Below are 21,933 nucleotides of genomic sequence, written 5' to 3'. Positions count from 1 at the left end.
GGGGGCTGCGGGGGCTGCGGGGGCTGCGGGGGCTGCGGGGGCTGCGGGGGCTGGAAACCGCCTCTGGCGCGGAGACCCTCCGGCGGGCTGGGGAGGGGGGCCCGCCCGCCCGCCGGCAACCACCGCCCCTCCTCCCCGGCCGCTACAGCCGGTCCGGCCCGGCCCGGCCCAGCCCGCCGCTGCCCCGAGCTGCGAGGCAGCGCCGGAGGGAGCACCGCGGCGGGCGTCGGTGCCAGGGCGGGCGGGGCGCTGCCCCGGCTGTCCCCGGCCCGGCCCGGCCCGGCCGCTGCTGCCCCTGCCCTGCCCCGGCTGCCCCCGGCCCGCCCCGAGCGCGCCCTTAGAAACCGCCTCTGCAGGATTTGGGGGGGGGGGGGGGGGGGGCGGGGGGGGGGGGGAAAGCAAACCAACCAGCCACAATTTAGATAAAATCATTCCCATGCTTCCGGGAAAGTTGTCACTGTCAAGTAAAAAAACTGCTTGACCCTTTACAAGTTTCTGTTACTAAACTGATAATGAAGGGAGGGGGAAAAAAAGACTTTAAATAAATGCATTGAACCTTGAATAAATAATTTTATGGTAGTTAAACTACAGTAGCAACAAATATAAACTTCCTGTTTCCTAATGCGAAGGCAATTTGTTACACCTCAACTCTACCACATTACATTAAAAAACCCCAGTTATTGCTTATTCCCGTTATAAAAACACAAGAGGCACACCGTCGAGGGTAGCAAATCACATTTTTCAGCACTGCCTCCATTTCATCTCCTCCTGGGGAACTCCAGGATGACAACCGGAGCATGGAGCACAGACAGCTGTTAACAGCCAACACAGCGACCCAGCACAACGCCACGCCGATACAGTAACTGCTACAGTGAAGGAGTAAGAGGATATTATCAAATACATTGGAAAGGATTCATCAAAACCGTCTGATTTTAATTTTTATTTTAAATGTCAGCACCACCCAAACCTTGATAAATGTTTTTTAAAGCATCGTGTGACCAGATTACCTCATACGTTTTGACTTCCAAATAATTTTGTATCAGTGACAGATAACATTTCAAAAATGCTTTCAGTGCTTTTGTTTCAAACTCCTGCATTTGATAATTTATGACAGTCCATCAAAAATAAATACAAAACTATGCAGGATATATTTTATGCTCTTCAGGCACACACAAGCATGTTTTTGGCAAAACACAGAAAGCCCCAACAACGACAAGCTATTGCAGATTTCACCTGGAGTCCTCCCTTTGTGCATCGCCCTCTCCAACGACCTTGCTCCCAGCCAAGTCCCTGGACGCACCCACCATTACTCGCTCTCTGCCTGGTCCAAGATCTTGCAGCTGTTTTCTCTGTGTGGTCTCTAGTTCTTCCAGCCGCTTGCGAAGCAGGGAAAGCTCTCTTTGATGCTGCTCCTCCTTGAAATAATAATAAAAAAAATGTGGCTCTATTAAATTTTGCACACCTACAAGGGGCCAAAACGAGCAATAAATTCATTTTCTTTAATTAACGACTTTAAAATAAAAATTGTGACGTCCAAAATATCCTTATTCGTTAAATTTCAGCCCTCAGGGTTTTGCGGGCGCTGTTCTGACGCTCAGGATGAACAGCACCGGCAGGAAGCTCGCGTGTGGGCGCTCCTCCTCTCGGATGAAGGGGCACGCAGGCCTGAGGTCTCCTTGCCAAGAATCTGCCAGGTCAGCCTGGTCACCTTCAGCCAGAGGGATGCTCACCGGAGTAAGCAACCCTCTTTTCACCACACAAGAAATCGAGAGCGGCACCACTGCCGCCTTTTCGCAAAGAGCCCACGCTGTGAGAACAACGCTTTGCTGCTTCCTGCCCACCAGGAGCCATTTAAAGCCTCTGGGGAGAAGGACAGAGCACGGAGAACTGGGTTGAAATGGCCCGTTTGTTACCTTCCGTAACACATCACTCGTCTTTCAAGACCTCCTTCCTATCGTGAGGATGGCTAGAAGCATTCCTCAAAGCGTCCTTTCTCCGTTCAAAGATCAAATACTCCTTCCTTAAGGCTAAGGCCTGTAATGAAGGACTGTTCCAGGGCCCTCTGCTGTTGTGTTATCTTCCCACCCTGCAATACATCACCACCTGAAGGAGGGGGAAGGACGCTTCCGGTGCCGGAGGCAAGGCGGACGACGGCACTGCACTGGCTGGATTGCGCGGCAGTATGTCAGGGTTCAGAATTAAGCTCCGGAATTCGTTGTGCCTGCGCTGCAAGTCCTTCAGTCTCTTCTGAAGGCGCGCGTATTCTTCATAAGAAACGTTCTGCCTGGGAAACAGGAGAGTTCTTACTGCCGAAAGCCTGGACGACCCCCACGCAGAAGCACGCCTCTCCACCAGCGCCCTGCTGTTCCCTACCCCGCGAAGGGAAGCTGTGTACCAGAAGAACCAGGAGGTGGAAGCCCTGTGTACCTTCTTCTGCCTAAATGCCCATCTAAAAGTCCCTCTGCACATTAATCTGTCTGCTGTATTACAGATTACAACTGACATGGAATAAATGATTGCTTTTAATAGCATTCACAGTAGTGAGCCACATTAAGTTATTCGAATCGAGCCCTCCACAGGTGCTCAGTGAAGAGCAAAAACCCAGGGGGCTTTCCTTCAAAGAGGGCGCAAAGTCTGATTCTCTTGCAACTCTGAAGTCTTTTTCACTTCCTGCTTTTGAAGGGATTCCTGCAACTGCAGCTATCAGATGTTTTTCCTGCATTTCTTCCTGAAGACACAGCCCAGCATAAGCTCTCGACGGCCCATCCTCAATGGACTCCACTCAAAGAATTTAGTGCTGAAAATGCCGTTCGTCTGGACTGCAGCTACTAAACTAAGAGTCATGGATCTTCAAAAACGCTTTGTATTTGTGAGTCAGGCCTTGGGCATACATCATTTCCCAAGCTAAGAAAAAAGCAAAGTTTATTACCTATTTAACACCTGGTTTTCTTTTTCTAGTTCTTCTATCTTGGCTTCCAAAAGTTGCAGTTTCTCTTGCATCCTCCTTTGTTTGTTATCATTGAGTGTCTTTCTCTGTCAAACAGACATTTCAAACAGCTAAGTAACGCCTCGGTGGATTAGATCCCGTAAAAATTAAATCTACGTTGTACATGGTTTCAAGCTGTAACAGGTTCTAGGATTTCCTCAAGAGGAGCTGCTGTGCTGTTTGAAGGCTCTGAACCCCCCGTGACAAGAAACAGAAGAGACGGGAAACGACCCATCGCTGCGACTGAAGGCTGGGCCACCGTCACGTCACTCGTTGGCCAGCGACCAGCTGCACGAACCAACACCAACTGTGGCTGTTACAAAGCTCGTTCTTTAAACGACTGTGTGTAAATACGTACGCTGGCCTCCACTTTCTACAACTGCAAAAGCTACCGGTGGGTTTCACGATCTGTGTAGGCCCACTGCATAAAACTGCCAATTAATTTTGAGCTTTTATAAACTGATCAGCTTTTCCTTTCAATCATTTCATAACAAGCAAGCTTAGGAGAAAATACAACATTTTAATATTCCATCAAGGAAAAGCAGAACATCATTTGTCTCGTACCCGAAACCTCAGCCTTACTAAGCAAGGAGTCCACCTCAAATAACCATATACACCTACACACGTGCCCAAAAGAAAAAGCCTCACTAAACCCTTGATGCCGTTAGAACAAACCTGTTGGCTGTGATACTCTTTCACATATCGCTTCAACCTATTTCTGTGCTAATCCTGAAGAGCCTGATACACGTTGTTACCATATACAGCAGGCTGCAGATAAACTCTTAACGTTAAAACACTTCTAGCTGGCCAAAGTAAAGCTGAACTTCCCATAAGCTGGATCATTCCGTGAGGAAGAGTCAACTTGCCTTTTTTTGAGCAACAGCAGCTCGGCCTAGCTTGTTCTTCACTTGGTTGTACTTCTCTTCCTTCTCTGTGAGGCGCTGAGTGAGCACGTGCTTCTCCTCCAGCCATTCTATACGTTTGTATTCTAAAGCCCTTCGAAAAAATCAGGTTAAGAGGTTACATTGACAAAGCAGCGCGTTCAATTGGGGTCTTAAGGGTCTTTAAAAATAGACGCGCCTTTCCATGGCGCCTGCCTTTATGTACTTGAAGGGTCTGACTGACATTCGACTGGGCTGACAGGGTAACTGGGACTGACAACATTGGAACCTGCGCATTAACCTCATCCTAGGTTTTGCTCAGCTAGGAGGCAAACTTTGAAGACTGATGCCAGGAAGCTAGTTGTTGGCTGCCTGTTGTAAATTCAGATCAATCAGCCACACTGGGCCACACCAGCAGACACCCGTGCCAAACACCCGCTGCCAGATGTGTTTGTCAGGGAACAACAGGCCGCTGCCCTGCGCAGGCCACAGCCCTTGTAGAAGAGGGAAGAATAGACGGGGCTGGTACGTGGTCCTGACCAGAACAAACGCCAACACAACAGGAAGCTCCGCCAACAGGGTTCCTAGACAACGTCCAGCTGAACACACACCACCAGCAGCGCGTGCTCTCTGTTCAGGCCTCTGCACGGTTAAACCGTACTAAATCTGGGCTGTGTTCTCCGGCAGAGGGTAGGCAAGGAGCCAGTTGCCCTCTGCTGCCTTGCTTGCTTGGGCTGTCTGCACTGCGGGCCGAAGCAGACAAGAGCCACCTGCGGTACTTAGCGACGTCCCTGTGAAAAGCATCAAGCAGTGAGATGCTGTGCAGCAGTTCTGAAGACGTGCAGGCCAAGGCTGGGTATCGGTGCAGCCAGAGCACTCCAGCCCTGGGCTGCTGCAGCTTCCCTACACGGACTCGGAATGAATCTCCACGACCCCCTCGCCAGCCTTTCCCTTTCCCACAGCAGAATTATTCGGAATCGCCCACTCTCGTATCAGACCCAGGATCCTGCCCCGCTCGGTACCCGTCACAGTTCTTTTAGCAGACCCAGTGTGGTTTGTACCTTGCTGATGACTGTAAATAACAACAACTACCCAGGAACCAAAGAGCTTTTTCGAAAAGCACCACTTAACGGTACAAGAATTTTGTGGTTCAAAATGCCGTGAGGTTTGGGGGTTTTAGTTTGGTTTTGTTTTGTTGGGTTTTTTCTTAAATGCCACTGATGCTATTCCTGAAACGCTTAACGACTGCCGGTATGAGCTCACCTCTGACCTGTACCAGTTTCATAGGTTTGCCTTCAGCCCTTTTTCTCATTAAACGTTTTCATTCCCAAGCCTAAGATGGACACAGCCAGGCAGGCAGCTGCTTTGCCTACTTATGGCACTATTTTATATATCTGAAACTTTTTCTCTCAGGCTTTCTTATCTTTTGGTCCTTATTTCACTTCCTCTTTAAGCCAAGTTGCTCTGCTGCAACTTAACTGTTGGAGTTCAGGCTCGTAGGAATTACTGAACTGAGGAAGGAAGTCCTATCACCCACAGAGTCAGAAAAACAATGGAAACATGTCCCAGGGCTCCAAGGGTAACACGAGAACAGACATGTAGGCTGCAAAGCTGCTGAATTTCTGCAGCATCAGCCTCGGTGCATCTCCTGTTATCTACATACTTCTACAACGATCTCCGAGGACTGCCAGCTTCCTTCCCAGGAAAACCTGCTCCTGACTGGTCCACGGCCCATAACTGACATGGACAGTCTCGCTCAAATAACAGTGACAAATCCCACTCAAAATACAAACACACCGTCCCGAGGTAAACGTCTGAGGTATTTAACATGCTACTGACAACTGACGGTGCTCTCCAGCCCCAGTGCAGTAATTTCTTCAAATGTTAAACCGAAAAGCAATACTTAAACTAATGACAACAAAGCCATTGCAGTACCAATTCGTAGCAAAAGAGAAGTTAAACCAAAAAAAGTCACGATGTATCTTTTGGAAATTTTCTATTTAATCTGGGATGCTGAGTTTTTTAAAAACCCACCACGCAATAATCCAGTACAAGTTCACATGTATTTGGCTATTAAGCCAGGAAACACTGAACAGCCATTACTGACTGACTGACAAATTAATATTTAAATTTTAGGAAAGTGTTCATTGCTGTATGGAGTCTCAACAAGATCTGGTTTCCTTCAGCATTTATTAGCATATTTTGATGGTATGCTGTCAAGCCTGTGCAAAACAGGAAAGTGATTCTTTTTAATTTTGATGAGAGCAACTGGAAGTATCCAATAAGCTTTTATTTGCCTCGTATCAGCTAAAAGGATCTACTGGGAGAGGGAAAAAAGAAAAGTATGTGCACACATATACAGGCTGGGTCCCTGAAACCTTATCAAAGCGTAATGCAATGCTTACATGCTTTTTTTCACCCTTAATGCTTAAATACACTTAAAAGAACTGTGTGTGAAACTGTAGATCCCCTTAAACTAATGTAAGTTTGACAGTCCCTTCACATTATTTGCAACAGACACAAATGGAAACAAACTCCTACTTTTGGAGTCACCGCAAGCAAAGCGGTTATACATACTGCGTAACACAAGGCAGAGCCATTTTTTACAGTTGTCCAGTATTGCCTGTTCAATTTTAATTTCTGACTTTATTCAGAATCTACAATCCATAGTTAAGTAATTCATGTGAAAGGAACACAAGAGATACGAAAAGGAAAAGTAAAGCCAAAAGGAAGAAAAAAATATTACTTCTCTGTTTCCAGTTGAGCTTTTTCTGCCTGAGTCCTTGCATGTTGACATTCTTGTTTCAGTCTCTCTACGATTTCCTTCAACTTCTGATTAGACTCCAGCAAATCATTTTCTGATTGAGAAAGTGAGGCAAGCTGCAGTTGCATGTCCTGCATTTGCTACAAGAAAATATTTTTTTTTTCATTTGAGAAGGTACACAAATAACTATTAATTTTGAGATACTGAGGCAGAGCAAAACACAGACATCAATCGGCTGCATTAGCTTTTCATAAGGCTTTCTTTTTTGTTCCGTTTCTCAACAGCTTCTCCAAGAGCTTTACAGTAAATCACTACTAGACAAAGAAGGCTTTCTATTGTAGTTACAACGAGAAAGGGAGGCAGGAGGCTTCACTGATGTGTCCCCCAGAACTTAAGAAATCCAACATTAAGCCCTGGGGCTGAACAGAACTAGAGCACCACCCAACAGTTAGTAGCAGAGCTGTGGAGCTTCCAGCCGCCCCTCTCTCACAGCGCACAATGCGTTACAGCCAGCAGTGGCGGTACCAACCTGTTCACAAAAACAAGAGCCTGGAAAGTCCAGCCTCTGCAGCCAACACATAGAAAGGATGATTCCCCTTTCCTTTTCCTCTCCCCACCCGGACACTCAGAACCCCCAGTTTCTGATTTCTGGAGGAAAAAAAAAATATATATTGCCTTGAACTCCAAGTGCACACAGCTTGCAGACTACTTTGATGGACAGCTGTCACAGAATCACAGAATGGTGGGTGCTGGACGGGACCTCTGGAGATCATCTCCTCCCATCCCCCTGCTAAAGCAGGTTCACCCAGAGCACGTTGCACACGATCATGTCCAGGTGGGTTTTAAATATCTCCAGAGCAGGAGACTCCACAACCTCCCTGGGCAGCCTGTTCCAGTGCTCTGCCACCCTCAGAGTGAAAAAGTTTTTCCTCCTGTTCAGGTGGAACTTCCTGTGCTCCAGTTTGTGCCCATTGCCCCTTGTCCTGTCACTGGGCACCACTGAAAACAGCCTGGCCCCATCCTCTTGACACCTGCCCTTTAGTTATTTATAAGCATTGACAAGGTCCCCTCTCAGTCTTCTCTTCCCCAGGGCTCTCAGCCTTTCCTCATAGAAGAGATGCTCCAGTCCCCTCATCATCTTCGTAGCCCTCCGCTGGACTCTCTCCCCGTCCCTCTTGAACTGGAGGGCCCAGAACTGGACGCAGCACTCCAGGTGTGGCCTCACCAGGGCAGAGTAGAGGGGGAGGAGAACCTCCCTCGACCTGCTGGCCACGCTCTTCTTGATGCACCCCAGGATGCCACTGGCCTTCTTGGCCACAAGGGCACAGTGCTGGCTCATGGGTAACTTGCTGTCCACCAGGACTTCCAGGTCCTTCTCCGCAGAGCTGCTCCCCAGCAGGTCGGCCCCCAGCCTGTACTGGTGCCTGGGGTTATTCCTCCCCAGGCGCAGGACCCTACACTTGCCCTTATTGAACCTCATCAGGTTCCTCTCTGCGCAGCTCTCCAGCCTGTCCACGTCTCACTAAATGGCAGCACAGCCTTCTGGTGTGTCAGCCGCTCCTCCCAGTTTTGTGTCAACAGCAAACTTGCTGAGGGTGCACTCTGTCCCTTCATTTAGGTCATTGATGAATATGCTGAACAAGACCAGACCCAGTACTGACCCCTGGGGAACACCGCTAGTTACAGGCCTCCAGCTGGACTCTGCTCCACTGATCAGAACTCTCTGAGCTCTACCATTCAGATCGACGTTCTTACCAACTAAATAACATCATGGGCAAGCAGGAGTTAAAAGAATTGGGTTTTATTTTCAACACTGCCATCAATTTATGCTGCAATAGAAATATACCTCTTTACACTAGTTTATTCATTTATGAAACATCTGTTAAGCACTTCAAGAACCTCAGATGAGAGATGCAGTGTAAATGCAAAGCATTACCTAGAAACAATTTATAAGTCTCCATGGAAACTGAATCTCCAGTTAAATAGTGCGTAACTGTATTCAATATACCAGTCTATAAACATTCAGCTTTGAAACCCTTGGTACCCACAAGACACATGAAGCAAAAAGCTGTAATCCATTTATAAAGGTCCAGGAAAACATGACTGATTTCTGAACACTTTCACTTTTAAATATCTGTTGTATGCATTTTGTCCCTCAGGAAAAAAGCGCCTCAAAAATCCAATTTAACCTTCAAACACTGGACACGGTAACTGCAGGAAAGATTGTATTTCTCTCTAAAACATTAAATTGTAATAAAATCTTACCTGTTTCAGATCAGCACTTTCACGTTTCTTTTCTTCCAACTCCTCTGTCTGAATAGCTTGCTGTTGAATTTTTAATCTGAAATTGTGTAAGACATCCTCATTTTTATCTAATTAAAATATAGATGTTAGAAGTGAGGACAAATCACTCTGACAATAGAATATATTGCATCATTTGAAAGGCTGATAAATATTTAACTAAACAATGACTGAAAATATATTTTTATTGATTATTAGAATTCATACAGGAGTAAGAAATGTATTGATTTGTTTTCTTTCAGAGTATGAATTTTTCTCATTTTATCATACTGATCTTCATACAAACACTGTAGTAAAACAACGTCACAGAGAACTATCATAACCAACTCAGGGAGACATCGTATATGGGTCCCACTTTGCCAGTCGCTGACCTGGTGCCATTGTGGAAAGAGAAAGGGCTTACTCTAACGCTGGGGCTATGCCAGCAGCCAACGTGGACCCAATTTTAACAAACATGAGTATTGCAAAATTATGTCTTAAAATGTTCATTAAAATCATGTAATTTTTAAAGGTTTGGATGAAAAAAATTGTGGGGTTTTTTTTTTTTAAACAGCACATTTTTAATTCTGCCTTCCTTTTACACAATGCAGAAGATAACTGTTTAATTTACCATAACGAACATTTGTGTATCTATGAATAGTAAACTTTTATACTGACTACTGTAAAGAAACTAGTGGGGGAAAATGAGAAATCTATGTTAAGGTTAGAAAAGCCACAGTACCGCAAACGCTGAAGTTCCTTTTTGCTAGATTCTTCTGCCATCTGTACAGCACGTAGTTTCTCTTCATAGTGATCCTTTTCAGATTGTCTCCAAGTATCTTGTTCCAGTTTCATCTTCTCTAGATCAGTTAATCTGTTCTCGAGTTCTAACCTAAGACATTATTCAACATGCACACAAGAATTGTGACAAAATGCCAGATGTGTTTAGTTGCTAAGAGTGACATTTTTAAATGTTACTCGAAACACTCCTCTTTTAGAAGTTGAGCAGTAAATCAACATACTTTTCATCCTGTAAGGCTGCAATTTTTTCAAAAACTTCCTCTTTGGCAGCTTGCACTTTACGAATTAGCTCCCGATCCTTTTCTACTAAAAGCACCTTATGACGTTCAACAGCTGCCTTAAGAATTTCCTTGTCTGACAGCAATCCTGCATCATACATTAAAAAAAGTTAAAATGTCATTATTGAGATTAACTTGATGAAATCCAGTATTAAAATAACTTCATAAATCGACAAAAGGGAGCTAAAAATCACAATTTACAGGATAGAATGAATGAATGGGGGGAAAAAAAAAAAAATCAAGAAAAACAGAAGAGACATGGCCTTTTTTAGTGTAACAGCCACACTTCAAAAACTTTTGGAGAGTTGAAGAGTAACCATTATGCTGGAATCACAAGGGATTATTATTTTAACAAACAAGAGTAATTAAACAGTTGATATTATTATAGATTTAGACTCTAACGCAATTTCTGCCAAGCAGTTGTGTCTGGATTAAAAAGAGTGTTCCACAACAGCTATGAAAAGGTCAAGCAAGCAAATTTGTTATTTTATTTTTAATGGAAAAGTTTATGGTAAACAGTAACTGGTTACCAACAAAACCACAGTAACCTGGCTACACCAAATGTCACATTTTAATCCACTCATATTACTAAATGAGGCAATTCTGAAATTATGGCTCTATAGGCAGGGACAAAAGATGCAGATTAAAAACTTGTGACCACGACACCTGTGTTCACTGGCAGATAAGCCAACATGCTGTAACAATGACCCCAGGTTACTTGGCTAACTCAGTGATCCAAACTGGATACCACAGCAAGTTCAGGTTAGCTTAAATTCTGTATGTATTTAGCTTCGCATCTCATCGGGTCCAACATTTTTAGTTCGCAATATGCTGTAAGTGCATTGTCAATACAGAAAACACCAATTTTAGTTGCTTTTAGAGAACTTAATACTAAAGCAAGTGAACAGGAACAACTATTCCAGGAAGACAAAGGTACTAGTTTGGGGTTATGGCAAATCAGTGCGGACAGTCCACTTCAAAGCTGTGCAGGGATTTAAATCATCAACACATAACTAGCACTAGAAAGCTTTGGCCTTTTCACTCCAGAAAGCTATTTCAAGTTGCCTACACACTCAGCTGTGTTAGGTAGCTTAGAACATTGCCCATTTTCTTCAAATAACAAGCTAGAAACTGTATTTTGTTTCACATGGCAGCCTTACCCAAGTGTTCTCAATTCCACGGACATGGAATCAGAAAAAAAAAACCAACCACTGAAGCCCTATGGCACGTTCAGGTTTCAAGCAGAGTGTGAAAGACTCTAGAACTGGGCAATAATAGAAAAAATAACCACATGAAGTACATGATTTGAAACAGATTATGCTCAAATGGGGTCACAATATTCACCGGTTTACATAAATACAAAATTGTTCCATAACTGTTGTTCTTAACCAAGCAAAACAACACAGTTATTTCAGATACAAAATGAACTGTCAGATCTATGACCTAGACCAGAAGTGGAAGGTGAAGGCTGCTGGGGAACATTTAAAGGAAATATAATTGTAGTATTCTAATGAGAAGTTACAAAAGAAATCATTAGAAATTAATTGCACGTTTTACCATCCATTTCACTTTGAATCTTGTTTCTCTCTCTTTCTACCTCACTCTTTGTTCTCGCTGCCTCCAGTTTGACATTCGTTACTTCCAATTTATGCGAATGTTTAAGTTCTTCTACCTACGAATTAGAAAAAAAGAAAAAATCCACTAAAATAAACATATATATTTAAGTTTTTCACATGATACTTTGCTAACAAGAAAATCTGCCAAACAACCCTAGACTACACTGATTTTAAATATACCCTAAATATTTTTTTTCATCCACTGCTTTCCTGAGGCTAATCCAGAATATCCACTCTTGCAGATAATTTTTAATGGTGATTATATAGATACTGTAACACTAAAGCTATTGACATGGTCCGATTTCCCAAATCATAATCAGTGCTATTACAGGTTCTTATTAACTCCTCAGGTGACACACTGAAGATTACTGAATGAGTTGTCAGTCATCTTGAAATGCAAGTTCTATTCTTGAGCATTCCCTGAGTAAAAAAAAATTAGAGTGCTCAAACACAACGTATATTCCAGGAACCAGGCTGCCTTGACTACTGACAGGTATTTCATCTTTAACCAGCCAGCTATGACAAGCTACAGTGTAGAAAAGTTAATCTGTTAAGCAGCCGTGGTGCTATCTGCACAGATGTGCAGGATGGCCTGTGAAAACTTGGTTCCTGAGTAAATACTACACATTCTACAAGCTAGCCTCCAAGTAGTGGGGTATTTCTGAAAAGACTACTCATTGGAAATGTCTTGCTATGACACTGATCCAAATAGCATAAGACCCCGATGCCTCACTAACTCAAGCATTAGCATGTCAGTTTACACATACTTCACTTCTGACTACAGGTTGCTCAGAGTCAAGCCAAAATACAGCTAATCTCCCTAAGTAAGACCAAACAGTGACATGGAAAACCAAATTATCAATTGCTCCCCCAAGCAATTTCAATTTGGTAACTACTTATAGTCCTCCCGACCTCCTGGAGTGCTACACTACTTTCTCAAAATCCAGGTCTTCACAGTTTTAAAGTGCATTTCAAATTAAACACTTCTCTACAGCTGTGACATGCACATCAAATGGCCTCATAAAAGCAGGAGCTTTAAGAACATCAAATCAAAGACAATTACTGCTTGCATGGAAACTTTCTATAGTTTAGGCATTTGTACGCAGTAATTACACGGTCAATGAGAATTAAATATCTAGAGGAAAGCACTTAAAATGAAAATCCATTCACAATGACAAATGTAATTACAACCTGCTAGCATATACAAGTGGCAAAAGGTTAAGAATGACATAGTAGCTTATTAAGTAACTACACGGTGGATTTGGTTGCTTAAATACTGAGAACATTTCAGGGTAACTTGTGAAGACTTAAGGTGGCTTTTTTAAGGCAGAAAATCCGGAAGACAAACGTGAGCACCTGCGCTCAGGAATAAGTCTGAGTGGGTGCAGGAAGAGGTTAGCAGAGAAATTAGTTTCTACTTTCCTCCCTTCAGGAAACACCACTCAACATTTAAATTTTCTTCTACTTCTAGAGGCGAGCAGACAACAACAAATGAGCACTGTAACAATCTTCTACATATTCTGATAGACAATTGATTAAAAAATGTTGAACAGAAGTTTTTCCCTCCTATTTATTATTCATGTGAGACAAGTACGTCACATTGTACAAAGAGGCTTTAAATACTGGTACAGGTATATCCTATTCTTACAGTAAATTAGAACTTTTTTGGACTAAGGACCAAAGTGAAATACTTCACACTCATAAATGGACACTGTAAAGCCTGTTTTGATTTAAATCTGAGGTTGTTAAAGAACAACTATGGTAGAAGTTGAAGTTTTCTTCCTATATTGTATCTTTCTTGGGGCATATTATGAGCACATTAACTGCCGTAGGCATACAAAACGCTTATCAATGTCACATCGGAACGTACATTCAGAAATGCAGGATAGCTTTAAGTCAACAGAGAGCTTAAAATAATTCTGCGTTCAGCTAGATACACAAGACCAAAGTTACTGGCTTTACAGTTTGTTCAGAACTAACTAAAGCCTCTCAGTGATGTCAAGTTTCTTAGGCACTTTCAGGTTTTCCCTAAACTTGAAGCCTTCTGATCTTTTTTTCCTTAAGTACTTTTCTAGAAATCTAAGATCGAGCCCTGCCGCCCCACCCCCCCCGACCCCCCCCAAAAAAAAACCCATACATAGAACAAAACCTCTAAGATCTGGTGCCAACCCAGTACTAAGATACTCAAACATGTTGAAAGACAATGATCCACTTAAAATGATACGATGCAGTGCTGTACAAAATGTTCCTGCGCAAGCTACGCTGGCATTGGCCCAAGACAAACACTACGCTAATGTGACTATCCTGCTTCTAATACAACCGAAATCTCTGCAGGTGATCCCAATGCAGCTTGTTCCCTGTAGCTAACACAGCCCATTCAGAGGATGCTGCTTAAGATCTCTGGAAGCCATAGCTCCATTAAAAAAAAAACAAAAAAAAACCCCAAAAAATAAAAGAAAAGAATCGATTTAAAGTTCTATTGCACTCTACACACTTTATGAAAAAGTAATGCTTGTTTCCATCAAATAAGGCTGGCTATCTTCATGAGTACTGAAAACACGGATATAAAGACACCTTTTCAAGCCCTGTTCTATTTAGAAAAAAGATCCAGAAAATGAAATAAAAAGAGCGTAACTTCAATCTTTAGAGATACTTTTAGAATGATGTTTTGCCTGTAAAGTCACATATTCTGTATCTTCCAACTGAAATTGGGAAAAAAATTCCAACCCTATTTTAAGTCACATTGTTACGTTATTCTTAATGTAAAACAAACAGAAAAACTTAAACATAACAGGATATGTTATGTTTAATGTAAAATATATTTCAGATACCATAAAAGCACTTACTTTAGCAGCTAAGGAACTGACTTCTCGCTCAGCTTTGTGAAGTTTGCTAGTTAAGAGAATGTTTTGCTCGTGACTCATCCGCAGCTCTTTCTCAATTCGATCAATCTGTAATTCAGCAGACTTCTTTTCTGCCTTGAATAAAGGAGGCATTTGTAAGATTTTTGGAGCAGGGCTGTCTCTTATTATTCACTTGAAAGGTTCAATTGATCTAGGCTTTCATATATTACTGACCCTTTATATTGTATAATAATACGATGTATAAATATTTATCTTTGCTCAACAATATGTTCCAATACAATGAGCATCTTGAATTTTACTCAAAAGTTACAACTGTTTTTACTACCACTGCCTGCACAGAATCACACACAATTTCCCTCCTACTTCACAAGAGGCAGAGGCAATCTGACTGGGTTACAAGGCAGCAGGTATACCTACGAGTAAATCACTGGGCTGTAAACACCAGTATGACTATAAGTGGTGCTCAAAAACATGTCATATGTTGGCCTATGCAGTCATACTAATTGAAGAATTAACATCATGGACAGGAAATAAAATGCAGTATTATAGACTCAAGACCCTGAACTTTACTAAGTATCAAAAAGGTCATCTAACCTACAATTTCACCTTCCTTTCTCTGAACTGACCAATTTCCAGCAGGACTTTTTTTCAAGTTTTTTAAATTAAGAATATTACGGCGCTTTTTAAGTTGTGATCAGAGCATTTTGTAACAAAGGTATACAGCACTGGTAAGAGTAAAAAGGAAAATGAACCATCAATCTGTATGCTGCAACTGCATGAGAAATCTACATGGAAAGACTCACTACCTAGAGAGAAAGCAAGAACGGACAGGAGGACTGAAGACCACAGATAAGGAACATCTGATGATGTGGGACCCTGGGAAACATACAGCAGGCCAGAAATGCCAAAGGTTCTTTAAGGGAGAAAAACAGCCAAGAACTAAACAATTGCAGCAATGTGTTGGAAAGAGACACAGGTAGGCAAGAAAGAAGATGACACACGAGGAAAGGATTAAAAATTAGGGGAACATCATATGACATTTTTTTAAAAGAATAAAAAATTTACTGTAGCAGATTATTAACATATTGTCATCGGTTTCCAACTCCAGCCAAGTGACAAGTGCTGACATGACCATCTTACTGACTGCAAACACGGATATGACTCGCATGTTTAGAAAGGAGATCAATCCACAGAATCTCCCAGTTGAGCTCTCCACCTTTCCGAAGTTGAATTGGCAGTACATGACTCCCCATGTACTTAGAATTTGGTTTTAAATCTGAAACGTACAAATTGTGGAGTCAATGGCAAAATTATCAGCCACTTCAGCGACAGTTCTATGGGGCCAAGCATTATTCTCACTACTCTCTACAAGGAGACAAAATTTAAAAAAAATATATAAAATCTTACCTCTAGAGACCTTGCCATAGCCTGCATCTCAGCTAACTGTCGTACTTGTACTCTTTGAACATTTTCTGCTTGCACACCACAATTGTCTCTTTCTGCTCTTAGTTCTGCTACTTCTGCTTCTAAGCCTTTTAATTTCTGATACAGTTGTGCCTTTTCTCTAGTGAGGGCCTCCACACGTTTACCGTCCCTCGTGGGATCAACGCTAAGCAGCTGATTATGGAGTTCTTCTTTGTCTTTATCCAGCCTTGCAATCTGATAGTTGTCAATCAGAAAAATAAAAGCTTTTACATTGGTTAGGTGTCAGGCAGCAACAGATACAGCAGTTGGCAATTCAGGAAAGAGCAGCAGTGGGCATTTAAAATATTAAGAAATGACATTCACTTTTATTTTCTTTCTTAGAGTAGGAAAATCAACAGACACATTCTTTAATGTCTTTTTTGCTTCAGTTTTCACTGACAAGGCTTGTTGTCGGGCCTCAGATGTCCCTGAGCCCCCTAGCAGTCTGTGGGAGTAAAGCAGTACCCAAAGTAGACGAAGAAAATACTAGGGATCATATAATCCACTGGACACACACAAGTCTTTGGAATGGATCCAAGCATTTTGAAGGAGCCCACTGGTATAATTGCAACACTATTCTCTATCATCTTTGAAAAGCCATGGTGATCAGTGAATGTTCCTGATGACTGGAAAGAGGCAGACAGCACATCCGTCATCAAGAAGAGCAAAAAAGTCAAGAAGAAGGATCCAGGTAACTACAGGACAGTCAGCTTCACATCAGTCTCTGTGAAGGTTATGAAGCAAAACCTCCTAAAAGCCATTTCTAGACACAAGACAAGCTGACGGAAAGCAGGGTTTACCAAAAGCAACTCATGCCTGACCCACTTCTCTGCTTTCTAGAAAGAGGTGACTGGCACTACAGACAAGGAGAGGGTAGTGGATTTGTATACCTTGATTTTAACAAGGCATTTGACACATTCTCCCATAATCTTCTCTCTCACCAAATTGGTGAGATATGGGCTGGAAAAGTGGATGATAAAGTGGGTGGAAAACTGGCTGGGCTGCCAGGCTCAAAGAGTGATGATCAGTGGTGCAAAGCCCAGCTGACTGCCTGTAACTAGTGGGGTCTTTGTGAGATCAGTACAGGGTCCAATATCGATTGATGTCCTTGTCCTTGTTAGTGACCTGGATGATGGGGTGGAGTACACTTTCAGCAAGCTTGTGGGTGACACCAAACTGGAGGGAAATGGTCAACATGCTGGAAAGCAGAACTGCTGTTCAGAGGAATCTGGACAGGCTGAAGGAATGGGCTGACTGGAACCACTTCAACAAGACCAAGTCAAGCATCTGGGATGGAGAGACCCAATCCAACAGTACAGGCTGGGGGCAACTGTCGAGGAAGCAGCTCCACAGGAAAGGATCTGGGGGTCCTAGTAGGCAAGTTGAACATTAGTCAGCAGAGCACCCCTGCAGCACAGATAACCCACTGCATTCTAGCAGGTTGACAGAAGGATAGCTAGGATATCCAGGGAAGTGATCTTTTGTCCCCTTCCAGTACTCGTAAGACTGCATCTGGAGTCCGTGTCCAGTACACAAAGAAAAATGAGCAAGCCCAGTGGATGGCCACCAAGATGGTCGGGGGTTGGAGAACATGACATATGAGGACAGGCTAAGAGAACTATGCCTCTTCAGCTCGGAGAAGAGAAGAAGATGCACACTAGTGGGAACAGAGGCAACAGACACATTGGAACATGTGAAATTTTGATTCCCGTTAGGAAAAAAGTTTACCACAAAGATGATTAAATACCGGAATAGTTTGCCCAGAAAGGTTGTGGAATCTTCATCCCTCACAGATGTTCAAGACTCAACTGGACACGGCCCAGAGCAACCCAATCTCATTACGCTTCAAGATTTTAAGCAGGATGTTGGGCTAGAAATATGTCTTTTCCAACTTCTATTATGATTCCACATTTCTATAACCACAACAGAACTCAAATCTGCTAGTAACTGAAGACAGCCAACGTGATTGGGGCCTGTCAGGCAGAAAATAAAGCAACAACAAAAAAATCTTTCTGTTACAAGGTAGTACGATAGGTACAAACTAATTTTGAGACTGTAACTAACAAACGTGTTAATACATAGATTCTAGTGTTTCAAAATGAGTTAGGCGGACTGAATGTAATATTGGGGGCACAAGAGTAAGTAAGCGTTCTCTTGATATTTGAAGACTAGTCCAAATTCTGATCTGCAGCAGTGCTTTTAGAAGTTGCATCAGAGATGTCTATGCAGCAAAGTCAATTTCTGCAGCTAAAGCCCTCCAAATCCCTTTTATGAGGAGATTCAAACACTTATTTCATGCCACACCCAAGCCAGCATTTAAGAATCAGGATGTTTTTGTAGCTTCCTTGTGCTAAATGGCATGGAAGGTTAAAAAGGCTCAAAGAGAGAGAAACTAGATCACATTGTGCCCTAGGCTCAAGGTAATTTCATTCTCTGTGAGTGTGCTAATTAGCTGCAGGACTAGCACAAACTCAACAAGCCCACAAGAGAGGCAGGCTGCAAAGCAGCATGTGGGTTTAGCTCCAGGAAGGACAACTGTTCTGTTTTTAATGCATTGCATTTGCAAATTTGGTCTGATTTTGAAAGTGATGATTGCTTTGATTTGTGTCTCATGTTTGGACTAATACATTCAAATCTGGCATCTCAGGATATACACTCCCAGACAAATACTTAAATGAATATGCAAATGACATATGCAGCACTCATTTATACTGCTGTATATATTCAAAACACAAATAAGCTGGAAATTTATTTAGCTACACTTTTGAAAGTCCAGTTCTGAAACAGAAGATTCATGAATGGTTTATTCAAGAGTTAATACAACTGGAATAAAGTTACCAAGTTTTCAGTATCCTTTTGACCACACTGTCATGATCCAACTTGGTTGCAAAATGTACCCTTGTCTGGTACTAACATCTTCTGCTGCCTTCCTCTTGGATTAGTTGCCATATAAGTAATTTAAAATCTAAACTTACATCAGTTGCTCCGATAACTTATTAATTTCAGATTAGCATAACGTCCCAAATTCCATCACAAATGCAATTAAAAAAAAGCATTAGGCAAAGCTACTGGCTGTCATTTATCAGAAGGAAAGTCTATTCTTACTTATAATAGCACAAATGATATTGCAACACATCACTGAACAAACCTACAGAGACAGCTTTAGGCTAAGTCCTAAAAGTGTTTTGAAAATTAAGAGAACGGAAACAAACATTACGTTATGAAATGGTGGCAAGCTGACAACCCATCAAGTATCAACATTTTCACAATGTTCAAGCATCTTTGTCACCACACACATTTTCAGCTACTATAAATTCTACGTACCTCAGCCTCATATTTTATTTTCTTCTCCTCTAAAATATGTGCATGTTCTTCCTTTTGATGTTCAAATTCTGATTTCAGAAAAGTATGTTCATAACGAAGTTTGTTATATTCTGTTCTGTACTTTTCCACTTCCTAAGTTAGACAAAAAAACCCCAAAAAGATCAACCAGAAAAGTGAACATTTTTTAGACATAATTTTGCAATACTTATGTCCATGCAATGTTCCTATCATTTCACAAGTTATACTTGATGAACTGAATCCCTCCTTTTCCCCTCTTCTAGGGTTTCATCCTTCACTGCTGGGGGCAGCAGTACCAGACAAAGAACGTCATACTTTGCTCCCCTTTCAGTTTTAATTTCCTAAGGTTTTAGGAACAACTAGAAACTGGTGATCACTACTCTAAATTAAATTCTAAATGAAAAGAATTTCAAATCTTACTACTTACATTTTCTAGCTTCTGATAACGTTCTGTCATAGGAGATTCCAGTTCCTGCTGTATTTGTGCTTTTAACAGTTCTAGTTTTTGAGGAGTTAGCACCTTAAGATGGAAAAGTATCACAAATAACTAGTCATATTCATCTATTTACAATGTGATAGGACAAATAGCCAGGAATAAAGCATTTCAAATACGATTTTAGGAATCCTGCTTAATTTTCTATGTTTTTCTAAAGAATTTTCAATAACAGTTACAGAAGCAAAACCCCATGATATTAGTGAACTAAAAATATTCTGGGAAGACAACAGAAGCATTTAAAATGTCAGTATTTACTGGTAGAAGCAATACAAATGTCAAGCTGAACTGACAGGAGATTTATCTCCTTTGCAGGGGAGGGGGGGAAGGAAAAGTGGTCTCACACAAAAGATAAAGAATTACTGCTTAAGTTTTACCAAATGACAAGTGAAACAACCCCAAAGAATCAAAGTGAGCAATACCAAACCAATCTGTTGTAAAACACATGCCCTCCAACAGATACATGGGTAGTAGTTTGAAATGAAACTAAGATCAGGAAAGATTCCCTGCACTAAGGTCCATGCTGCATGGTTATTTTGTTAAGCCTTCTTGGGTATGGTTAATACAGCAAACTATCTACCAAGAAAAGGTGTTAAAAAAAAATGAAATCATCCACAACCTGTGACATATTCTAATCTATTCTACTTTTCTTCCACTTACGTGTACCCTGAAATCCCTGAAAACTAATCCTAGTTATGGTACGGAGGCACATCTCCTCCATTCGTAGCCTGGGACCCTTTGTTACACTTGTTTCCTAAGAACATGTCCTACATTAGTTTAAGGAAACAAGCAGTTAGAGAAAATGTCATCCAAGTTATCTTAAATGTTGGGGGGGTTCGTTTGGTTTTGTGATGCAGTTTTGCTTTTGTTTTTTTTTTTGTTTGGTTGTTTTTTTCTTAATATGAAGAAAGCTGAAGAGAAGATCTGTTTCATGAAGAGAAACAAGTATCTGTTTTTCCAGTCCCTTATCCTAACAGGTTTAGGCATCTAAGTTATCCCCCAGGACAGATGATTCTCCCTGTAACAGGAGAGCACGCACAGAGACCGAGGGTCTCTGTTTTATTAACACAGCACACGACAACCCACTTCAACCCACAGTCACTCTACAGACGAAACATTACTCAGGTTGGGTGTATTTCAAGATATCTGATAGACATTCAATCTAGGTATATACATGTTACAGAAACAGAAATATATGCATCGCCTTATTACAGGATTAAAATTCATATTAAATCCTGCAAGTAAAATTCTCTCACCTGCACCTTCAGTTTTTCCAGCTCTTCTGTTTTACCCAGCAACTCCTCTCGACATTCAGCAAGAAGAAACTGAAATTTGTCATGTAAAGCCTGCTTTTCAACTAACAACCGCTTCAGATCATCTTGTGATTTTGCATATTCCTCCTGTAATCTGCAAGATAAAATACATATTTATTTTATATTTACCCTCCAAAATTAGATCTTAAAGCTCAAAACACTCACATGCAGAAGCAAGCGTACAAATACCAAGTTAGAACTAAGCTATTAATATCCTCTTCCTGTAACATACTAAAAAGTTATCCCATATTTACAAGCATAGAAAATATTGCAGAAACATAATCTGCAATGTCTTACAGTATCTTGAATTGTTTATTTTCTAATATGAACAACACTCAAATCTGTCCTTGAATACTGCCATAGCTAACACACAGAAATCCCTTCCGCCTAACATTCAGCTGCACCTTTCAACAGCTCAAATGAAGAAAGCTGTTTAAATTAGTGTACCTTACGTGTTCTGCCTTCATAGTTTGATAATTTGCTTTATGGTATTCACATCGCATTTTTTCATCAATCAGAAGTTTCTGTAATTCTTGTGAATTAGCCGTATCACCATTTCCAACCACGGGAGGAAGGAGACTGCCCAAAGCATCCATTTTATGATGACTGTTCACGATGAGTATGGAGAGGACAAACTAAAAATTAACTTGTAACTAATCTACAATGCCACCCACTTCTGCTGACATCCCAGAAGATCAAGTCACCTGAACAAATACAAGGACATGTAATTAGCAATCAAGCACATTCACAGTTCAAAGATTTCACATGCTGCTTTTGCTTTCAGTACAGAAGAATCCTGGCTCTGCTGTAACTCAGGTTAGAAACCTCTACTGAAAGGGGAACTCTTCTCT

At 41.7% G+C, this 21,933-nt stretch overlaps 1 protein-coding gene across 2 annotated transcripts; it reads right to left on the bottom strand.

Moving 5' to 3' along the window:
• Positions 1–1,229: 1,229 nt before the first annotated feature.
• On the bottom strand, positions 1,230–21,696 carry CEP83 (centrosomal protein 83). Of its 2 annotated transcripts, none has more exons than XM_086470961.1 (15): positions 21,530–21,696; positions 21,026–21,176; positions 19,704–19,796; positions 19,259–19,390; positions 15,878–16,129; positions 14,449–14,584; positions 11,548–11,658; positions 9,934–10,078; positions 9,654–9,803; positions 8,897–8,972; positions 6,614–6,771; positions 3,853–3,982; positions 2,930–3,033; positions 2,104–2,284; positions 1,230–1,415 (listed from the first exon to the last, which is right to left on the bottom strand). In XM_086470961.1, exons 1-15 carry the CDS (start codon positions 21,676–21,678, stop codon positions 1,230–1,232), a joined length of 2,154 nt encoding a protein of 717 aa, XP_086327087.1. In that variant the 5' UTR covers positions 21,679–21,696. The 2 variants fall into 2 exon arrangements, with proteins under 2 accessions (XP_086327087.1, XP_086327080.1); XM_086470954.1 differs by having other exon boundaries at positions 11,548–11,662; positions 14,453–14,584; positions 21,530–21,678.
• Between the last annotated feature and the right edge of the window lie 237 nt (positions 21,697–21,933).

Source organism: Leptosomus discolor, chromosome 1 (assembly GCF_034619465.1).
Source record: "Leptosomus discolor isolate bLepDis1 chromosome 1, bLepDis1.hap2, whole genome shotgun sequence".
Lineage (NCBI taxonomy): Eukaryota > Metazoa > Chordata > Aves > Leptosomiformes > Leptosomidae > Leptosomus > Leptosomus discolor.
This window is presented reverse-complemented; position numbering and strand designations above follow the sequence as displayed.